The sequence below is a fragment of the Epinephelus fuscoguttatus genome, linkage group LG22 (genome assembly GCF_011397635.1).
Source record: "Epinephelus fuscoguttatus linkage group LG22, E.fuscoguttatus.final_Chr_v1".
NCBI classification, from domain to species: Eukaryota; Metazoa; Chordata; class Actinopteri; order Perciformes; family Serranidae; genus Epinephelus; species Epinephelus fuscoguttatus.
The window spans coordinates 29,510,391-29,524,573 of record NC_064773.1 but is presented as its reverse complement, the minus strand read 5'-3'; the positions used below and the strand labels follow the sequence as shown (position 1 = coordinate 29,524,573).

The following is a 14,183-nucleotide window of genomic DNA, read 5'->3' as shown; positions in this document are numbered from 1 at the left end:
AGCCTTACCATCTGTTGCAGGCCACATTTTGGCCTTTGTTGTGGCTGAAAAACTGACATCCATAGAGAAGTCTGGTCTTATTTTGAGTTGGAGTTTTGAAACCTTTGCCGCTATCTTGATTGTAAGAGGCTTGAGGGACAGTGCCAAGAGGAGTTGGGCAATATTCTAGCTGCCATGGCTACCATCAGGTTTTGTTCTGGTTGCTGCACAGCATCATACCACACCAGGAGCGTTTCAGAAGGGGTGCGTTTTCCCTTCCCAATTTAGTTAATTTGTATTTTAGGTAGCCTTGTGTAATGTCTTGACCAAGGCACTACAGATGAAAGATTTCATTTTTATACCGTGTGTATTTATTAATTTGCACTGTCCCTTCTTTTATAAACTCAACTAAACAAAAATGTTGTCTATCTGCTTGATTCAAAACTTTTTAAGGTGTAGTCAGTGTATGCTTGCAAAAAAAAAACCCCACCATCAGTGATGGATCTGATTACAGGTACAACAGGTTCTATACGATGTCAGTGTTCCAGAACCAACAAAGTGCAGGTCCTCTTACCACCCTTTCATTGTCACAGGGCTGCATTCAATGACTTCTCTGTGCCCTGGCAATCTCTCTCTCTCTCTCTCTCGCCTATTATTGTCTCTAACGTCTGTCATCCTACACTCTTTATTCTGAATACCTACGTTTAATTTGTTTACCTTCCACCTATTAATACTGTGTGCATTCAACCACTATATGAGATGTAAGATAAGATTATTCAATTATTTTCATTGATTTTTTAGAGCAACCAAGAAACAAAAAGCATGATGCATACACTCTGAACCCACAACATCCAAATCCACCCTGCCCCTCCCTGTGGCCTGCACAGACAAACACATTAACACCACTAGAGTTAAGATGACTGATGGTAATAGTCAGGTATTGCAAGTGAATTAACAGCAACAGAAAGAACCCAAACAAGTGAAGAAAGAAAAAAGAAAAAAACATAACATTTCCATACTATAATAAGCACACATGGGGATTAAGTCACTTTTCTTTAAGTATAGACATTGTTATAATCATCCAGGAATGGTTGCCATACATCATGGAATTCACTGACTCCTATCCTTGAGTGGTATATCTGAGCTTTCCCAACTTAAAGTAAGCAAAGACATCATTGACTCAGCGGCCAGACAGAAGGGGCAGGTTAGACTTCCGGTTGTACAGAAAGAGACGTTTTGCTAGCAATGATGAAAAGGCCAAAGCACAGGTCTGCGCTCAGGAGAGACCCAGATCTCTTTGGACCACACTAAATATTGCCAGCTACGGCTCTGGGTGTATGGTTTTATTACACGTCTTGTCCCAAAATTGTCTTATCCTAGGGCATGCCCAAAATGAATGGAAGAGAGTTGCTGGGTATTGATTATACCGTTGACAGACTGGAGGTCGAGGCTACTAACAGTAAGCTATCATAATTTGGGATATGGATTTATGCTTAGAGGGACTCCTATGAAGACAATCCGTGAGATTTGCAGAATATCAAATCTTCCAGCTATCTGAGTGTGGCACCTGTATTCAATGTAGGTAACGATGCTACTTTAATTACTTAGGTTCTGAGGAGTAAATATGACTCGCAACAGGTCGAATGCTTAAAGAACAACAGGTTTATTACAGTGCAACCAACACTTTCATTCAGTTTAACAGATCTAAAAAGAAAAAAACAAAAAACAAAATGTAAAGAAACACAAGCTCTTAGCAATCAAAATAAAATGAAATAAAATAAAATAAAATGTCCTTAGTGTCTGTTTGATTTAAATGTCTCTCTACCCGGGAAGTATAAATTGATGTATGATGATTATTTCTTATCTGGCAATTTTTTGCAAATCCACTGTATCAATCCTGTAAAATGAGATCCAAAGCAGCTGGTCACATTGTTTTCGGGTCTCTGTCAGGATTCTTCATCAATAGGACCAGCTCACCATCAAAGTCCAGCAAAACATCAAATCCAAGCCACAAATCCAGGGTCATCAAAAAACCAATCTGCACGTACAGTACAGAATAAATCAGATAAATCATCATACTGTCTAATTTCCAAATGAGATCTCATCACTTTCTCCAAAACTCAATTTTACAACCCTCTTTTCCAGGGATTTTTCTTGTAATTTGTAGTATTCCACTAAAATTGACTTTATCTGGCATCAGTAGAGCAATACACTGCTCATATAAATCAAATACATTTCTCACATCTCTCATTAAAGTCTGTGTAAAGCAAATTCTGCTATTTTCTTCTAAACACATTAAATAGGTCATAAAAGTATTCCTCAAAATGTGTATAAAAGCCTTTCAACCATTTACAATTGAATTGTGGAGCTAGGCTTCACAAACTGTGTTTCTAGGTTTCTGTGTTCTGGATTTAGTGGGCAGGCCTTAAATCATAGCCGCGTTACGTAACGGAGCTATCCCTGGTACAAACACGCCCCCTGAGGCTGTAGCAGTATAAATAAATAGAATCGCCTTGTTGTTTACATATACTTCCGAATAGAAAACCAGCAGAGTTTAGCTATATATATATGTATATATATCACATTTTTCACGTCATTATATCACAGTTTAGACTAATCTGATGTTTGTAAAGTCTATAAACACAATGACTGAACAAACATTACTATTTCTGTGTGCACGTTTTGTAATTAATAACATGGTTATCGTAGATTAGCTGGGCTAACTGTTAGCTGTTAGCCGTTAGCGGTGTCTGTAATAACTCAGTAACTCAATAAATGGTCCGTGAAAAATTTTTTTTCCATCGGTTATCTTAGTTACCCCCGCCTCCACCTGGACTACAATGCTGGGTGCAAGGGTGTGGGGAGGTGGATGGAATCAGGTGTGGAGTGTGACTTATAGTCATGTTGATAACAGATGGATTATATTAAACTTTCATAGCATCAATGAAGCATAAAATGGTGTCCACGGCATTTTTCAACCTGGACCCTTTGCTGCTGGAACACCACAAATTTCCCTGCTGTGGGAATAACAGATGTTTATTTTTATCAGAAATGACCGTGTATAGAAGCTCATACAAAAACTAACAATGTCACAGAGTGGAGTGACCGTGACAGGGTGCAAAACCACAATTTTCTGTTGGGGGGCGACCACAGCAAACAACATAACCCAGAGAGGATTTACTCTAAAAACATTATTTTTTTTTAACAAAAGTCAATAAGAATCTTGGGGAGGCACGGTGGTGTGGTTAGCACTCTCGCATGTTCTCCCCGTGTCAGCGTGGGTTCTCTTCGGGCACTCCGGCTTCCTCCCACAGTCCAAAGACATGCAGATTGGGGACTAGGTTAATTGGTAACTCTAAATTGTCCATAGGTGTGAATGTGAGTGTGAATGGTTGTTTGTCTCTATGTGTCAGCCCTGCGATAGTCTGGCGACCTGTCCAGGGTGTACCCTGCCTCTCGCCCGATGTCAGCTGGGATAGGCTCCAGCCCCCCCCCGCGACCCTCAAGAGGATGAAGCGGTTAGAAGATGAATGAATGAATGAATGAATAAGAATCTTAAAAGTCCATTTAAAAGAGCCCACAGTCCGTTTGGGTTCCAGATGATAGCTGCTGTTGAGCCTCTGGACAGCAGGCCTCAATACCGCTGGCCGCTGGTAGCTTTAACAAAAAAAGGAAACACAAGGAACCGTCAGGGCGATCAACCGATCAGTCTTCAGTTGCATTAGGTTTTGTGAGGCAGAACCAGTAAATCTTGGTGGGGAAGGGATAAATAACAATAGAAAATCAAGACAGCAAACAAAGCCAACACAGCTGGGCGAATAAGGAAAAAATTAATTCCACCGTAACTCAATACAAAGCTCCATCCAAAACTACTGGATGTGTCTAAGCAAATAGCTAACTGATGGCGGGATGCCCAAGGTCGTATTCCATATCTTCAAAGTAGAGAAATAGAGGGGTACTTATCTGGAGGAAGGGTGGAACGCATCCCCACCCTTCCACTGTCACCCAAGGCTTCCCCCTCTCGCACCGTGCGTCTCCTTGACCACTGTGGTGTGCGGGCGGACTTTTTCCCCCTGTGCGGTGACAATTCCTGTCGTCCGGCGGCCGTTGTGCGTGTTCCACCGACTTGCTCCTCTCTAGTTGTTCCCCGAACTGTGGACCAGGTGCTCCTCCAACCGTGACAGCCATCTGATCAGCGCTTGGTTACGTGTCCCCCTTATATCTTCAGAACTAGCCTACTTTTTCTCTGGTAAGCTATGGGCGATTTCTCAGAGCAGGAGGCTCATTGACAGTAGTGACACCGTCACATCAGAGCTACAGATGGTCAGCGTTTCACACAACTTCATGTCCAAAAACCCGAACTATCACTTTAAAAGAAAAGATAGGCCAATATATTAAATTATGTTGCTTATTCATTCCCCCAAACACTTTGACACAAACACTCCGTGCTCCCGCGAAGTACTAGTGCTGTCCCGATTCTCAGAGTGTTGAGTTGAGGGTCAAGAATAAGGGCTGTATGGCCCTCACTTTTAAGATTTTCCAGGACCACCCTTGGTGGTGAGTGCTATCCCAGAATCCAGATAACCACTATTTCAATTTAATTAAAAGTCGCTTACAATTCTGCTGCTGGCAGCTGTCATGTTACTCATGCTTATCATACCTGTTTGCAATGTTGGCGAGATAATTACCCAGCTATAGCTTGTCAGTACATTTAGTAATGTAGCAGAAGGAACTGCGGGCAAGCTGGCAGTCACTATAATCTCCATGGTCACATCAGCTAATGCTAAAACTGTATTGCATCTATACTGACATTAATATGTGTTACACTGAATAATGCCTTCAAATGACCCAGATATAGCTGATGGGGGAGTTAGCGATAGACTTAGCAAAGTTAGTGGAAAGATGTGTGGCTATGTTTTGTTTTCAGAGTAAGGTGTTATAAAATACATGCAACATTATGGAAATACAATTAATTAAATTATATTCAGAAGAAGTGTAAAATCAATTACCAGTGTCCCTTATACATTAAAAGTGTAGGCAAATGTTTTTATTCTTTGATTTTTTTTAATGTGGACATGTCTGACAGCATACAGAAACAAACTGAAGTATTTAGAGATATTTCCAGAGTGAAAGTCCTACATTTCTACCTTGAAAATCTGAAGCTTGAAGTGTCATTTGACAAAGAAAAGAGGATCTATCTATCTATCTATCTATCTATCTATCTATCTATCTATCTATCTATCTATCTATCTATCTCTGTGTGTGTGTATAGGTATATACATATATATATATATTTATATACACACACACACATATGTATGTATATATATATATATATATATATATATACACACACACACACACACATATATATATACATATAAAGAAGCTAGAGGGTAAAATACATGTGCTTTTTGACAGTTTATCTACAGCTCTGATGGTGCATAAAAGCTGTCTATAGACAGGTTTAATTAAACTCGCATCTTCATTTCAGCATTGGCTATCTGTCAGGTCACCACAGTGGTCTATTCATAGCAGAAGACATCAGGATAAAAGTGGCGGATTGCATATGCTGTGATGAAAGTGAAGATTAGGGCAATAGGTCGGACCACCAAAATAGTCACATAGTTGGAGCCACCGGTAGCCAGGGCAGGGTCCCAGTCTGGGGTCCAGTTGTAACCTGGAAACACAGATTAAGTCAGACAGAGTGGTTTCCGTTTTTGCACCTACCACAGCTTTAAGTGTGATTTATCCTGTACTATGTGTTAGAAATTTATTCACTAACACTATGTTTTAAACAGCAGTTCTTTCTAACCAACGTGGGTTATTTTAAACCCAGCTGGATTGGATCTCTGCTTCAAACTGTATTTTTCCAGTTCATATGCCATCACCTACTTTTCTGTGAATCTCGTTCTTGGCTACCTGTAAAGACATTAAGACAGAAATGGTTGAAATGCTTATTGAGTGTTTTTAGGGTTAAATGTTTACATTTATTTCTCAGGTTTTCAAGTAGTCTATTAAAGTCAGTGTCAGTAGCAATGCTTACAACACAGAGAAGCTCTATTTTTTTGCATCAACAAAAAGTAGACTCACGGCAGAGATTCTCAACACAGGTGCCTTTGCATTTAGAGCAGACTGCCCCTTCATAGTTATATGGTCGCCCTCCATTCACATTCCCCCTGCAAAGCAACCGTCATCCAAGATAAATCACTTTTCCATTTTGAAGGTAGAAAGTGTTGGTTCATTCTGGCATTATCTTTGCTCACAAATTTCCACCCTCTTATCTCCTCACTTTTTTTTCCCTGAAAATGTTCAAATGTAGAAATTGCAAGTGGGCTTGTATGAGGTATTTATCCATAGTCAGTGTATTACCTCCATTGGAAGGCGGTCGACACGCCCCCAGTTTGGAGAAGCAGGCTGGAGTCTGACACAGAAGCTAAGCAATGTACTGCCGTGGACTGGGTCAGCAATGAAACATATTTTAGTCATGTAAAAAAGTCCTACCTAAAAATCTGTAACAGATTAAATATACAATATATTGACAGAATTTTCACCCCATTACCTTTCTGTCAGACAGCCCATTCCATTAGGGAAGCTGTTTGGTTCCACATCTATGCTGTCTTCAAAGCCACCACACTTCATTGGCAAAAACAGTAATTATGGCCCGCTGACCACAGGGGCTGCTGGTCTCCAGCTGCCACAATCAGTTAGTAAGTTTGTGTTATTGTGAGACTTTGGGGAATCCAGCTAACCACTTTAAATGCCAAAGTCACAGAGTAATACACACACACATGCACGCACGCACGCATGCACGCACACACACACACACACACACACACACACACACACACAACTGATTGAGGCAGTGGTAGACCAGTAGCTCCTGTGTTAAGCAATATTTAATTACTGTTTTACTGCTGTTTTCTCAGTGGAGTCTGGCTTTGAAGACAGTGATATAATGACTTCACTTCCCTGATGGAAAGCTCTGTCTAACAAAAAGGTGAAGCAATGAAAATGCTGTCTATATAGTGTACACTTAAACTGATTTTGATATATTTAGGTGGGACTTTTCTAGGTGGCTAAAATACATTTTATTGCTGACCCCGTCCACAGCAGTACTTAGCCTGGCTTCCATGTTGGACCCCAGCCTGCTTCTCCAAACTGGAGGCATGTGAACTGCCATCTACTATTGACTATAAGTACCTTATATAACCCCACCTCAAAACAATCGAAAATGTCCCTTTGAAGGATAAGGCTGGAATTGTTTTGTTTCTCATTGTCAACAAACCTCCATTAGAAAGACCCAAACCAATGATGTGTTACTCCGTCTCTCAATACTCTGACTTCCCTTACTTGTATGTGACTTTAAATGCTCAGTAATTTCCTTGAACAGCTGGTCGCTGTAGATCGAACTAGTGCCTTAGTTGGAAACTCTTTTCAGGTGCAGATTAACTCTAGTGTTCTAGTACATATTTACAGCAGCAGGATGGTGTGTGTGGGATTGAGTGGAAATAAACTGGGTGCGCAGTGTGTGTGTTCCCAGTGCAACAGTGGGGCTCATTGTCATGTTACACAACAATGAGCCCCCTGGCGTAGGCCTTGCGTGTACCCCACACCATAGCCTGAAGTGCACTTCCCCAGAAATGTAACTACACATCTCAGCAACACAGACCTCCTGTCGATTTTTTTCAGCTGAAAACCATTTCCCTCAGTGGAAACAAAGCTTTTATTGATTTTTATTTCACAGATATGAAACTTTGTGAAGACAATAAAGCCTCCACAAAAAAACATTTTAAGTCTTGTGTGTGATTTATCCTGGCCTCATATGCATAAAGGAAATCTCTGATAGTTGCTTGGCTAATTTATACAATGTAAAATGCCATAGACTTGTGCTAATAACATTAGCATGTTGGATTTTTTTTTTTAGAAAATGTGTTTAGTATAAGACAGTTGTTTTATCAGTGAACCCTTTGAGTAGTAATGAAGCCGAATTTTTAAATGTTACCTTTGTTAAATATTGCTGTTGTCCATGGCTTCATATGAGTAGACGAAATGTCCGCTAGCTGCTTAGCTACTATCTCCAATGTCAAATGCTATAGGCTTGTGCTAATAACATTAGTGTGTTGGTTTTTGTGGGGAAAATGTGTCCAGCAAAATACAAGTGCTTTGTGTGTGAATGCTGCGAGTTACAGTGAAGCTGATTTGTGTGCTTGTCTTTGAAATTGTCTCTATTAAGCCACGTTTAATGTGTGTTTAATGTGTGTTTTGGGTGTTGTTTGAATCAGCTCAACTTGACAGCACTTCACAGAAACCCCACTGTTGACCAGTGTTTTGGAGGTGTAACTGCAGAGGGACACAGACACATCACCACACAAAAATGCTCACAGCTGCATAGGCCATGTGTGTAGGCTAGGGCGTAGGCTCTACAGAGAGCTGACATGCAAGTATAAAACTGCCTCTACTGAAACTTGCAAAGTGATTGATGTGAATACCACTTCCTTTACATGACACCAGGGCTGAAACCATGCCTCACCACAGCAGAGAAATGTGAACAAGTAGGGTGTGCAAAGGACACTTGATATCACCATTAACATTTTTTTAAACCCCATAAGCCCTGGACTCATATCTTATAAATCAGAGTTGTAATTTACTTGTACATTGTTCAACTTACGCTGTAGCATAGTTGCATACGAAAAGGATACCCTCTTGGTCAGCAAAGCTGGTGTATTTGACTCCATTCGTGCACAGTTGGACGGCACAACCAACCTTGAAGCTGCTTGCCCACACAACCTGAAAAAACCTAAGGGTTAAACTGTGCAACACAAACCAAATAGAAAACGTCATGAGCAGTTCCTCTTTCTGCACTTATCTCTCTAAAATGTTTCACCACAAACTGAAAAAAAAGTTACCAGTATGTTTTAAAACAAAAGTGCACATACCTGTGTGTAGTGGCCACAGACTTTTGTGCAGATGTTGCGGTTGTAGTCATAGTCTTGTTTTTCATCCACCCACCTTTTTATGGCCCTCGACACATCAAAATGGGGTGAGCTGCTAGTCCATATGTTTTCTCCTACAGAGGAGAAAGTAGGGTGCACGCGGCGGACATCTTTGAGGTATCCATTATGTTCAAACACACAGTGTCTTGCCCATGCTCTTGCAGTGATGGCCAAGCCCTCATCCCATGTCTGAATGAATAGAGATAAAGAATATCAAACAGTAGTCCTTTATAATGACTCACCTTTTTAAATTAGGTTCTTAAAGGTTGGTTCATCTAAAAATTGTGGCATTTGTCTAGGTTTTGAAAATGTCACCAGTAGCCTATAATGGAGGACAATGGAATTGAGAAAAATACATAAAGTTGAACAGCAGTGTGTATTTCCCAAACCTATGTCTTGGTTACTGTGGATAATCCACAGACCTCACAAGCTGAACAAGTTGGTATACAAAAATCTATCACCTTCAGTGTGGCCTGGTCACAGAGCAGGGCAGCAGGCTATTCATATATTGATATTGTGTTATGAGACTAGATGTCATCTAAGATTTGGGATTTTTTCTTGGTTTTAAAGGCTCCATTACAGTAAAGTGATGTGATTTTCCGAACTTACCAGCTGTTCGAGCAGTTGTGTTATTTACCCTTAGTTATTATATCCACATTACTGATGATAATTTATTAAAGAATTTATTGTGTTAATATTTTGTGAATGCAGTCAACATTATAATATTGTCGCAATATCAATATTGAGGTATTTGGTCAAAAATATTGTGATATTTCATTTTCTTCATACAGCCCAGCTCTACCTGGTCACACCAAAAAAATGGCACAGCAAAACTCACTTCATGTCTTTTTGAAAGAGAGACGACTCATAAGGCAAATCGGTGAACTGCTGTAGCTGCCGAGCTAACAGCTAACATGCTAAGAAGCTGGGAACATGCTAGCACCTGTCAGTCAGTAGCTCTCATAGACCTTTTGTATCTTCTCTGTACTGTGCTATTTAGGCCTCCTATTCTTTTGTTCTAAGAATTGGTCAGATTTTATTCAGTAGCTATACATTAACTATAGATTTAGGTTACTTTGTGAGGTAGTCGTGTTTCAAGATTCTAAGAACTAAATGTTTTGGTAGGCCTGACCCTAGGATATGACTAGCTTTCTTTAGGTGTTGTGACAAAAGTTTAACCCTAATTTGATAAAGTTTTATGTCTCATTTGGAAGGGACTGATTTAAACTACAAGCAAAGAAAGAAAATGCTATTTTACATCAATAGGCTACAACCCTTTTCTTTTTTTCAACCCTCATTTAGAGCCCATTTTAATGTTATGCTCTTGACTTGCCATACTCTCTCTCTGTCTATCATGAGACCCAGCAGTCCTTCTGCCTCCACCCCAGAGACCATTGCTGTGAGAGTTGGTACAGAATCCGCCTGCACTTACGGAGCTAAAATCACATCACGTTAGCATCACACAGCTAACATTAGCAAGCAGTTATTGGCAGGTTTAAGGCCTTTACTGCCTTTGAAGAGTTGGCATGAATTTTTTTGGGGACCATTTAATGGCTCAATGTCGGACGTTAGCTGCTGCTGTTGTGTTAGCCTGCGCTATAGGCAAACGTGGGACTGACCGTTCGCTCCCTGCCTGAACTGGCTATTACTAAAGGTCCATTTATGCTCACATTAGAGATGGAGACTGACGGAGCCTTCCGTCCATACTCTGTGTTTTGTCTGTATTTGTGCACGTTTCCTGAAAGCTCAGGGATATGAACGAAACTGAGCAGTACCACCAGAGATCATGAAGGCAGTGTAGCATAGTTCAAGCAATATACTACAACATTTGTAGATGACAAAGAAATTTAAATAATGGTGGAATGGGACAAATCGATAGCATAGTGAAAAGAATTCTCCGTTCACATGTTGGAATGTATAGCGACCACACAAACCACCGCCGTCAACAACACTGCCTCTGTTTAAAGGTACAATATAACGACCTCCTCCATGGTTGCCTCATTTTGTTGATGTGTGAAACTTTTGACTCTGCCCTCTAGTGCTATCTATTGACTATATCTATGCCATCATAATAATAATAATGATAATACATTTTATTTATCAGCACCTTTCAAGACACTCAAGGCCACTGTACATAGATAATAAATAAATAAAAAACAACACAGCAGCAATAATAAAAGGCGGGCTGGAGGGACAGTGAGGCTGATTGAGGAGGAGGATCCGAGAGTCCTGCTGGGTGTGTGGATGTGGAGGAGGTGAGTGAGGTATGGAAGAGGTTATGGATAGCCTTGAGTAGTAGGTGTTTGAATTGGATGCGGTATTGTATGGGAAGTCAGTGGAGTTGATGGAGGACAGGAGTGATGTGCTGGATGGATGGTGTTCTGGTGATGATCCGGGTGGCAGCATTTTGGACCAGTTGAAATTTATGGATGGATTTGATGGGGAAGACCAGTGAGAAGGGTGTTGCAGTAATCCAGATGAGAGGTGACGAGGGAGTGGACCAGTATGGCGGTGCTGCTGGGTGTGAGGGAAGGACGAAGTCAGTTGATATTGCGAAGATGGAAATATGCAGTCCGGGTGACGTTATTGATATGGGTTTGGAATGATAGAGTACTGTCCAGGATGACACCCAGTGTGGGGAGCAAGGAGTGTTTTTGTTTGCACATCTGTCACTTGGTCACTGGGGGGAGTTGTGGGTGCATGTATGTGTCCATGTGGAGGTGTGTTTGTATGTTAAATCTAAATGCTAAATCTAAATCTAAATGTTAAATCTAAATGCTAAATCTAAATGTTAAATGTCTGGGTGAAACTAAATATTTAGCTAATATGCAAATTCACACTGCCTGTCACCGGAAGTACCAAAATAAAAGCTTGAGATGGTCAGACTGTGTTTATAGAATCAAATAATGAATTAAAACCAACTTATCGGGGGAAATGAACAATTGAACATACATTAGCATGATAATAACTTCCTAAAATAACAAGAAACATGTTTGGAGAAATTTTATTTGATGTGTACTTTGAATTGTTAGTGTCTCCTTCGGTGGGAATCACCTTGTTGTTTACAAATACTTCCGGGTAGAAAACTAGCAGACTTTAGCTACATATATATGAATATCTCACATTTTTCACGTCACTATATCACCATTTAGACTAATCTGGTGTTTGTAAAGTCTATAAACACAATGATTGAAAAAACATGGTTATCGTAGATTAGCGGGGCTAACCATTAGCTGTTAGCCCCATTTCCCCCGATAAATTGGTTTTAATTCATTATTTGATTCTATAAACACAGTCTGACCATCTCGAGCTTTTATTTTGGTACTTTCATTGACCGGCAGTGTGAATTTGCATATTAGCTAAATATTTAGTTTCACCCAGAACATTTAGATTTAACATTTAACATTTAGATTTAACATTTAGATTTAGATTTAATATTTAGATTTAACATTTATATTTATATTTATATTTAGCATTTAGATTTAGATTTAGATTTAGATTTAACATTTAGATTTAATATTTATATTTGACATTTAACATTTAGGTGCCACATTTAATATTTAGATTTAACTATTTAATATATTTCTAAGTTAACAAATATTGCTGTAAATGTGGTAAAGGGTGACGTTAAAAAATTCACAACACTTTTTTAAACATTGTTTGAAGCTAAATGTGGCAAAATGTTGATGTTATTTTCAGCGTGATCCACTTTACAAACGGCACCCCATAAGAGAGAGGGAGTAGGAGCTGTTAATATCTGTTGACCGCAATATAATTAAATCCAATCACTTAGCCTTATGCAAATATCCACCTGTCATACAGTGTTATATTGATTTTAACTGCGGGTTAAAATAAATATAAAAAAAAAATGCATCAACGCACATGTCGGTTTTTGGATTCAGCATGTCGGACAAATCCCTATGTACCCTCTCAGCAGCTAATTGTTCACATCAGATAGTCGCGTTACACCCAGACTCTTAACCTGAGAGGAGGGGGAAACAGTGGAGTCGTCTATGGAGATGGAGAAACTGCTAGCTTTTGTGAGGGTGGACTTAGAACCAATGAGGAGAACCTCTGTTTTATCACTGTTCAGTTATAGAGTCATAAAGGATGCATGGAAGTATGAGGGTTGTGACGTTTATAACGTTTGAATTGAGGCATCTCTTTTTGTACATTAAGGGAGTTTAAATAAGCCTTAAGACTCTTGATTACTCATGACACTGGGATACTATGTGGTACCAATGGCGTTATACTATGGAATCACAAGCCTTGTTAGAAGTGGTAACCAACCATGAGACATCTTACAATTATTTCGTACTTCGGACCCAATTACAATCATTTTGTCCACACAGACACACTCACACAGACACACACACATACCTATATATATATATATATATATATATATATATATATATATATTCTCTACTGAGAGATTAAAATTGAATGTTTTTTAATTTTAGGATTTAAAGTTTGGTGCAACATGATTTAAAGTTAAACTGGGATTTAATCAGGTTTTAAAATCAACCCTTGTTGGTGCAGCCCAGCCTTAATGTTACAAAAGAGCTAATAAGCTAAGCTTCCTCTATTTTAGATTCTTCTGCCCCTCATTCCCTCTGCAATGTGTTTGCTTTTAATCAGTGTTGCAAATTCATATATCAGTGTTCACTTAAGTTAAACCTTACATGAAAGTCAATAGCATTTATTTCCTAGATGGTCCAGGGATACAAACCATCAACCTTCCAGTCTCAAGCCACCACTGTACCATGCTACAACCAACAGAAGGCTGACAAAATAATTACTTCATGAGAAAGGATGTTTTTTACGTCAGAGTTTTAAATCCTTACCTATTAGATGTTCGCATTACTTTGTTGACTGGTTGTGGTGTTAGCGGGTCATTTTACCACTACACATCTTCATTTGTTTCTGATTGTGAGACAGACAGTGAGAGACCAAAGTGCCCATCATGCCTACCATGTACAGCATGTCACTTGCAGGGGGACTGACGGACGACCGCGCCCTGTTGTGTTCCCTCACACACTCATCAATGAACTTTCCATCAGTGATTTCTGGCAGTGAGACTGAGCACACCCCCACGTCCAGGATAATCCAGGCCCACAGTAACATCTCCACCACGCTCTCCATGCCTCAAAGTACAAAGTGCTACAGACGAAAGCACAGAAGCTGTTCCTGTGACATACACTTGAA

At 39.8% G+C, this 14,183-nt stretch overlaps 1 protein-coding gene across 1 annotated transcript; it reads right to left on the bottom strand.

Annotated features, from left to right (window-relative positions):
* Positions 1-4,565: 4,565 nt before the first annotated feature.
* Positions 4,566-14,183, bottom strand: glipr1a (GLI pathogenesis-related 1a). The gene is made up of 6 exons (XM_049566198.1): positions 13,950-14,183; positions 8,919-9,164; positions 8,651-8,769; positions 6,073-6,158; positions 5,875-5,901; positions 4,566-5,659 (listed from the first exon to the last, which is right to left on the bottom strand). Exons 1-6 carry the CDS (start codon positions 14,118-14,120, stop codon positions 5,505-5,507), a joined length of 804 nt encoding a protein of 267 aa, XP_049422155.1. The 5' UTR covers positions 14,121-14,183; the 3' UTR covers positions 4,566-5,504.

Coding starts and splice junctions, on each gene's coding strand:
- glipr1a (XM_049566198.1), bottom strand. CDS start 14,120: ATGGAGAGCGTGGTGGAGATGTTACTGTGGGCCTGGATTATCCTGGAC. Junction 6,159..8,650: donor GTATGCAACTATGCTACAGC/GTAAGTTGAACA, acceptor GTTGCTTTGCAG/GGGGAATGTGAATGGAGGGC. Junction 5,660..5,874: donor AGAACGAGATTCACAGAAAA/GTAGGTGATGGC, acceptor CTGTGTTTCCAG/GTTACAACTGGACCCCAGAC.